Source organism: Pterocles gutturalis, unplaced genomic scaffold (assembly GCF_000699245.1).
Source record: "Pterocles gutturalis isolate BGI_N339 unplaced genomic scaffold, ASM69924v1 scaffold16334, whole genome shotgun sequence".
NCBI classification, from domain to species: Eukaryota; Metazoa; Chordata; class Aves; order Pterocliformes; family Pteroclidae; genus Pterocles; species Pterocles gutturalis.
Window position 1 is genome coordinate 30,158 of NW_010130975.1, and position 8,814 is coordinate 38,971.

An 8,814-nucleotide genomic window follows, 5' to 3' on the forward strand; every position below is an offset into this window, starting at 1 on the left:
CAATGACACTGAATAGGGAAGTTACTGAATTACTTTCTCACACCCAGATGGGACTTTTTTTTTAAAGAGTCAGTTCTCACAGCAGATTCCTGCATAAATACGGGAATGAAGATGGTAGTCCACATGCATGTCTGACTTCTCTTGAAAACACAGAGCAGACTGTTTTCTCTGCCAATCCCATGGCAGTGCATCTTAAAGCATCTTGATGCTTTTACTCCTGTCAGAGAGAGTGTTCAAATACATTGTGAAATGAGCAAACTTCCTCTAAAATAGAAGTGTTTGGTGGGGTGTTTTGCTGGGGGTTTGTGGGTTTGTTTTGGTTTTTTGAAACAATGTTTTTTATAGTCAAGTAGTTGAGTTCATAATTAGTCTCAAATCTTTAGAGCACCTAAGCTTTTTTTTTTTTCTTTTCACTTTTTATCTCTCTAGGTTAGTTTATTCTTAAACTTTATGTTGTTAGAGTATCCCTCTGGAGGGTGTCATGTCCCCCTCCCCCATTATCAAAAGCTACCAATGAACATACTGGGCATGAGCATGCTGAGGGTGGCTTCCTGTCCAAATGGCTTTACATAGAATAACAAGGAAGCAAACGTTTCTTGTATCCTCTGATTGTGTTGTTTCCTGTAAAGGACCAGACTGGATACATGTCCTGGATACAGACCTTTTTATGGCACTGTATGTGTTGGGATGATCCAATCAAATCATTTTTGGTATCCCATGTAGTCTCGGAGCAGCAGGAAACAAGGCTTCCTTGCATCCTGTTGTTCTCCAGTTAGCCTGACGTGAAGAGCTCTTGGCTCTATCAGAATCCACAATGAAGGTGAGCTCAAAATTAATTTAGATTTTTTTTAAAGTTTTTGTGAGTTTAAGCTATAGTTTGTAAACTTTTTCTTAAGCATTCCTTTTTTAAATAGTTCTTTCTCTCCCCTCTTGTACCCTTCTGGTCCAGTTCTGGTGTCTGCACAAGCACCTGTGTCTTTGTGTTTCCTTTTTTTTGGGAGCAGAACCATTATTTTGTGATTCTGCTTGCGTTTTTCGTTTGCTTGTTTAAAAACTACCTCAATAAACATATAGCTAACAATGAAAATTTTATACTTCTGTTGCTTTGTTTTTCCATTAACAGCTTAATTACCCTCTCGTCCTGATTTAAGCAGTGGTTAAGCTATCTCCAGTATGGTTTTGCTTTTGTGTATTCTACTGTCACCTTATTGGTATCTCTTATCACCTCTATTATAAATTATGCTATTAACAAAACTTAACTTATCTTTAGTCTTTTTGTGTAACATCAGGTAATTTCTTATTTGCTTACTGTATTTTTTTTGTGCACTTAGTTCTTAAATACTTCCTCATGTTTCAGGAAAAACCCTAGGCAATTCCCTGGTTCCTTTCCTTACTCCTTACAGCTTCAAATAAATAAGAGTAGTATTTGCATTTTTTGTCGCCCAATGAAACTTGGTGCAATAGTTATTTGACTTATTTTATGTGAGCTATAACTGCTTGGAGTATATTAGCATTTGCCTCTACTTGATTTTACATCTGTTTTTGTGGAATTGCTCTTCTGAGCTATATACACACTACCTGAGCTTGAGAAATGTCAGCACCTGTATAGCCAAGGCAGAACTGCTTTTGCTGGGACTAGAGATGATCCTCAGTCTGAGGGGAAAAAATGTGTATGTCAATATATGCAAGTACCTGAAATACTGTGAATGCTTTGGGAGATTTTTTTTTTTTCCTTACTGGATCATACAGTCATTACATGTTTCCCAAATCTGCTCTGCCTTGGCTAGTAGATCACATTAACTAGTCACAACTGGTCTGGCAGCCCCTTCTGTCTCATTCCAGCACTTCTGGAGTGTTGGAATGGAAAGATACAGGCTCTTTAGGAAGAACAGACGGAGAGACGAGAACGGAGCATCACCCTCTATGTCAGTGCCCAGGTGGGGTGCATGGAGCTCTGCCTGGGGATGGGTGAGGAGCTGACAGAGAGCTTATGGGTCAGGATTAAAGGGAGAGCAGGGAGAGGCGACTTTACAGTGGGGGTCTGCTACAGGCCACCCGACCAGGAAGGCTGAGCGACTGAGGTCCTCTATAGACAGACAGGAGCAACCTCATGCTCACAAGCCCTGGTTCTCGCAGGGGACTTCAAACACCCTGATATCTGTTGGAGGGACAACACAGCAGGGCATAAGCAAACCAGGAGGTTCCTGGAATGCATAGATAACTTCCTTGATGGTAACGAGGAGAGGTACTGTGCTGGACCTTGTTCTCACCAACAAGGAAGGGCTGGTGGGGAATGTGAAGCTCAAGGGCAGCCTTGGCTGCAGTGACCATGAAATGCTGGAGTTCAACATCCTTAGGACAGCAAGGAGGGCACACAGCAAATTGACTACCCTGGACTTTAGGAGAGCGGACTTTGGCCTCTTCAGGGGTCTACTTGGTAGAGTACCATGGGATAAAGCCTTGGAGGGAAGAGGGGCCCAAGAAAGCTGGTTAATATTGAAGCACTACCTCCTCCAAGCTCCTGAGCAGTGCATCCCAACAAAGAAGTCAGGAAGAAATGCCAGGAGGCCTGCCTGGATGAACAAGGAGCTCCTGGACAAACCCAAATGCAAAAAGGAAGGCTACAGAGGGTGGAAGCAAGGACAGTTAGCCTAGGAAGAATACAGAGAAATTGTCTGAGCACCCAGGGATCAGCTTAAGGTCCTGATAGAAGTAAATCTGGCCAAGGATGTCAAGGGCAACAAGAAAAGCTTCTGTAGGTACATTGGTGGTAAAAGGAAGACTCAGGAAAATGTGGGTGCTCTCTGGAAGGAATTGGCAGACCTGGTTACCTGGGATATGGAGAAGGCTGAGGTACTCAATTGCTTTTTTGCCTCAGTCTTCACCAGAAAGTGATCAAGCCACGCTGTCCAAGTTGCAGAATGCAAAGGCAGGCACTGGGATAATGAAGAACCGCCCACTGTAGGAGAAGATCAGGTTCAAGACCATCTAAAGAACCTGAAGGTGCACAAGTCCATGGGACCTGATGAGGTGCATCTGCGTTTCCTGTAGGAACTGGTAGACATAGCTGCTAAGCCACTATCCATCATAGTGGCAATCTGGGGAAGTTCCCACTGAGTGCGAAAGCGGAAACATAACCCCCATTTCTAAAAAGGGAAACAAGGCAGACCTGGGGAACTGCAGGCCAGTCAGTCTCGCCTCTGTGCCTGGCAAGATCATGGAGCAGATTCTTCTGGAAACTATGTGAAGGTACATGAAAAATAATGATGTGATTGGTGACAGCCACCATGGCTTCACTAAGGGCAAATCATGTCTGAAAAATTTTGTGGCCTTCTACGATTGGGTTACAGCACTGGTGGATAAGGGAAGAGCAACTGATGTCATCTACCTGGACTTGTGCAAAGCCTTTGACGCTGTCCTGCACTGCATCCTTGTCTCTGAATTGGAGATACATGGGTTTGACAGAAGGACCACTTTGTGGATAAGGAACTGGCTAGAAGGTTGCACTCAAAGAGTTGTGGTCAACAGCTTGATGTCTAAGTGGAGACCGGTGACAAGGGGTGTTGCACAGAGGTCAGTACTGGGACCAGTATTGTTTAACATCTTTGTCAGAGACATGGACAGTGAAATTGAGTGCGCTCTCAGCGAGCTTACTGACGACGCCAAGCTGTATGGTGCAGTCAACACGCTGGTGGGAAGGGATGCCATCCAGAGGGACCTGGACAGGCTTGAGAGGTGGGCCAATGGAAACGTCATGAAGTTCAACAAGGCCAAGTGCAAGGTCCTGCACGTGGGTCGAGGCAATCCCAAGCACGAATACGGGGTGGGCAGAGAACGGATTGAGAGCAGCCCTGAAGAGAAAGACTTGGGGGTGCTGGTTGATAAGAAGCTGAACATGAGCCGGCAGTGTGCGCTTGCAGCCCAGAAAGCAAGCCATGTCCTGGGCTGTATCAAAAGAAGCATTAGCAGCAGGTTGAGGGAGGTGATTCTCCCCCTCTGCTCCGCTCTCATGAGACCCCACCTGGAGTACTGCATCCTACTCTGGGGCCCCCAATGTAAGAAGGATGTGGACCTGTTGGAGCAAGTCCAGAGGGGGGCCATGAAGGGGGGTAGAGGGCTGGCGCACATCCCCTATGAGGACAGGCTGAGAGAGTTGGGGTTGTTCAGTGTGGAGAAGAGAAGGCTCCAGGGAAACCTTACGGGTCTCCAGGACCAGAAGGGGGGCCTATAGGAAAGCTGGAGAGGGACTTTTTGGAAGGGCATGTAGCAAGGGATAATGGTTTTAAGCTGAAAGAGGGTAAATTTAGATTAGATATAAGGAAAAAAATCTTCACTATGAGCATGGTGAGGCACTGGAGCGGGTTGCCCAGGGAAGTTGTGGATGCCCCATCCCTGGAGGTGTTCAAGGCCAGGCTGGATGAGGCTTTGAGCAACCTGGTCTAGTGGGAGGGGTCCCTGCCCATAGCAGGGTGGTTGGGACTAGATGATCTCTAAGGTCCCTTCCAACCCAAACCATTCTGTGATTCTATGGTTACTTTAGGTAGCTTTCATGAAATTTTTCACTTCTCTTGTGTTTAACCAGCCTCCCTCTCTCTCCTCTCAACCTTTTTTTGTCCCTTTGCCTGTCTTCTTGGGGAATATGTGTTTTTCCTCTCCTGGTTCTGAAGGCTGCTTTCTGGGGTACAGATTTTCTGATAGTGCCTGTAGGGTGGGTCTGTTATCAGGAAAATAAACAAGTTTTTGTTGACTTTTTACATTAAAGCCGCTACACTGCGGGGAAACTGATTCTCTTTCTGTTTCTTAAATCAGTTTGAACAAGTTAAATAGCTGTCTTATTGTCCTCTTTCTAGTCTTGCACAAGGGAATACTGTGACTACTTTCATCCTATGCAGAATCTGTTGTGAGAGCTGTTTTCGTGAGACTTTGGATGAGTGTTTCCATTACCTCAGGCAAATATTATGGGTCTCTTTTTTTAATCTCCTCTTTTCCTCCTGAAAATCCAGATGTTTCATGTCATCACCCTGTGCTTGAAAGTGACTACGAGTGTTTTTTACAAAGTAGTCTGAGATTTGGATCTCTTTCCCACAGTTTAAAACCCCAGCTTTCATTCCTCCCCCTCCCAAACCTCTTTCTCCATCTAACCTATCGAACAACTTCACTCTTTTAAAAATTCGTTAATTTTCAGGAATGCTGCTTTCCTCTGTGTCTTGTAGAATAAAGAGCTAGCATGTACATTGTTGTAGTACTTTTTAAAGTATTTGTCATAATTTTGAAGATATTTTATGACAGTCGGGTACAGTGCGTGTGAGCTGTTACAGAAAAGGAGTATAGCAAGAGTAACAGTACTCAGTAACTTTTTTTGCCCAAACTCTCCGAGCAAAGCTTCTCTCTTCTGACAATTATGTTTTAGTCAACTGTCCTGTAATTTAAATGGCACTTGGTATTTTTTAGCTTATGTTCTTTTTTTTTTTTCCTCAAATGCAGCTTTTTCTATCTTTTCTTTGTGTTTTTAAATGGGTTGAGGTTTTTTCTTCTTTTTTTTTTTTAAAGAGAAAAAACCGCCACAGTTTTACTGGTCCGTGACAGCCACTGAAAGACTGATACCTTGATCAGGCAGTAGCTTCTTCAGTCCGGGTTTGCGTGGTAGCATAGAAAGCTTTAGTTTAAAGGCTCATTTCTCTTGACTTATTGTACGTTCTTTCATTTTCAGACTTTTGATGCAAATGACCTGTATCAGGGACAGAATTTCAGCAAAGTTCTCAGCTCTCTCGTGGCTTTAAATAAGGTGACTGCAGGTAAGTAGACTCTGGTCTGTCCTGGCGCTTGTTTACCTTTGGACTCACATCAATGTATATTTATACCTCTTGCTATATGTATGATAAAATGAACACGCACAGTGTTCTAGAAGAGTTTCTTTTGTGGTTTGTTACGACTTCGGCAATGGCCTGTCTGGGTTCTCTTGTCTCTCCTTCTGCAGAAGGAAGCTTTACAGTGAAGCTAAGGCTGAGCCTTTCAGCTGTCAAGAGTTTAGAAAAAGTCCCCATCTTTTTTTTCTCTTTTTACTTCAGTGTGAAGTGCTAGAAGTTGACTTTTGCCCCACTCTGTCATTCCCATCTTTAAACACTTTTGGCAGTGTTTTTGTTGGGAGTCTGTGGCTCCCCTCTCACCCCACCCCAGCCCCCACTTAGGTAGCAGCCAGAAGTCACAAACTACCTGGCTCAAGTTCTCTGGGGGGGGAGAGAGTGCTGCAGAAATGGAGCTCAAGTGAGAGGTGTCCATGCTTTGTTGTAGGATAAGGCTGTACTAAACAATGTCAGCTGGACCCTGGGACAATCAAGAACTGTTAAGATTGATGGCCCTTTTCTGCTGCTCCGTGCTGGGGCTTTATATTGTCTGCAGCAAGTTCCAGTAATGGTCATTGAGTTAGAGTCTGAGAGAGAGATATAATTTAAAAATGGACCATGCTTGTCAATTTTTATGTGGGGAGCAAAATGAAGCTGATAGAAAAGTCAGTGGTGGATCAGTGTAATTTTTTTTGATAATATATATAAGTATCTTTTGACTTCTATAGTATTCTTCTGGTCCATTACAACAGGTTTTTTTTCTTTTTTGTGCCTTGTTTTTTTCTCCGTGTATCAGAAAACACCCTTCAGGAGTTATTTTATAACCAAATTCTTAGTTCTAATGAATAGGCATGGAGTAATACCATTGACAACTTTGAAGCTACTTGCACCAGTTGAAGATACTGCCTTTCATCTTAACTGCAAGTGCAAATGTGAACCATTTCAGTACATCTTTAAAGCTGCTGTACACTGACTGTAGTAGCTATCTTTAAAGGGGAGAAAAAGTGTGGCTATTTGGTCCACACGTCAATAAATCAATACCCACATCAAAAAGCCCCAGTTGCAGCTGGCCTTTGAAAGACACAGGCTGATCCTTTTTTGGGGGGGGGTGGTGGTGGTATGGAAACCAAAAATCAAAACAACACATGAGCTGTGGTGTTGCCTCATTCTGAGGAGTAAGGAGAGCTGCATGAATTCCTGACCAACTGTTCTTCCAATTTTCTTTAATTGGGTGACTGTATAGAAGGCATTTTAGACTCTGTCTCCCTACTCTAGTACGGGAAGATGGCTTTCAGATCCCCATCTGGGTCTGCAAGAATTTCACGTTATAAACATGCTCTTCTGAGATGGCTCATTCTGCAGTGGAAGAAGTGGGAGCAATGAGCGTGAAGACTGATGAAAGGCTGCTGTGGATATGTGATCCATCAAATTATTTTAAGTTCAGAAGGGGTAGAATCAAGGTACCGGTTGCTGTTTGTAGACAGGTAAGGGGAAGAGAACTGGTATAGGGAAGCTGAGATAATGGTGGAGAAGAAAGGGTGTTACAAACCCTGGAAATCTTTGGATGGATTGAGTGTGAAGCTTCTGTGAAATGTACCAAATATTTGTCAAACATGCACATTCTGTTGCCTGTCAAGATTCTTGAGTTTTTAGCAGCAGAGTTAAATTATTTTCTGACAATAATCCCATTGAGAAATTAATTTAATGCTTATTTAGTATTTCAGTGGAAACTGTAATGGATACATGGGGTCTGCAAGCCTTTTAGGTCTATCAAAACTTCAAATTCATTTGGAAGTATTCAGATATTATTGGTAAATTTATAATAATTTTCCTATAATTTAAATAATTTAAATTTATAATAATATAATTTAAAATAATTTAAAATAATTTTCCTTCTTTTCTGCTGAGACAGATGCAGTTTCTAATTCTAAGCCTCAGAAGGTGTACTTGTGCTGGTGTATTGGCTGTGTTGTTGTGAACTAGAAAACTTTGGGAATCAGGCCACACTAAAACTGTTTCTAAGTGGTGTGTTTTAGGGTTGCCCAGAAGCTGGAACACACTGCCATGAAGAAACCTGATCCTGTTTTCATAGGTGAACTGTGTCAATGTATAATGCTGGTGTATCTGTTCTTCTCCTTGACTGTAGATAGGAAACATAGCAAGCATGCTTCAGGTTACTTAGAACCCTTAAGTTCTGTTAGTTACTGATGGTTATGGCAACTTCAAAGTTTTTGGGAGCATAAGAATTAGCCATAAAGTTATGATTTACAAACAAAGCCCATGATCTAGTTCCATTTCTTTCCCGGCAGCCTGGAAAAACAAAGATGTATGTTCTTTCTGTAGTGGATTATAATCACCGGTGGTTATATTTACACAATGGCCTTCAAATGCTTTTAGGAAAGCAGGTTTACAAAGTGTGAAGTCTTTTATGACTTCAGTGTGTAATGATACTATCCATACAAGGTGAGGAAGAAGGGGTGGAGGAGTTTCCATCTATATCAAGACATGGATAGAGCATGAAGAGCTGTCTCTGAAGAATAGCCATGAGCATGTTGAAAGCTTACGGGTAAGAATTAGAGACCAAGGCAATAAATGGAACCTTGTGGCTGGTGTCTACTACACACCTCCCAATCAAGGGGAGCGTATTGATAAAGCCTTCTTACTCTAGCTACAGGAGGCATTGCGTTCACAGGTTCATTGTGCTACAGGCTCGGGGAAGAGTGGCTGGAAAGCTGCCCATCAGAGAGGGACCTGGGGGTGCTGGTCGACAGCTGTCTGAACATGAGCCAGCAGTGTGCCCAGTGCACAAGAAGGCCAACAGCATCCTCGCCTGCATCAGCAATAGTGTGGCCAGCAGGACTAGGGAAGTGATTGTGCCCCTGTACTTGGCAGTGGTGAAGTTGCACCTTGAATCCTGTGTTCAGTTTTGGGCCCTTCACCACAAGAAGGACATTGAGGTGCTGGAGCAGGT

General features: G+C 43.2%; 1 protein-coding gene across 1 annotated transcript in view; it reads left to right on the forward strand.

Moving 5' to 3' along the window:
* Positions 1 to 788: 788 nt before the first annotated feature.
* The window catches only part of LOC104466877 (rho guanine nucleotide exchange factor 7-like), a gene marked incomplete at its 3' end in the record, with an annotated part of 24,634 nt that continues 16,608 nt past the window's right edge, over positions 789 to 8,814 (forward strand). Inside the window, exons 1-2 of the mRNA XM_010080432.1 lie at positions 789 to 820; positions 5,711 to 5,795. Of these exons, the coding sequence (XP_010078734.1) occupies positions 815 to 820; positions 5,711 to 5,795 (91 nt within the window). The remainder of the gene's footprint in view (positions 821 to 5,710; positions 5,796 to 8,814) is intronic.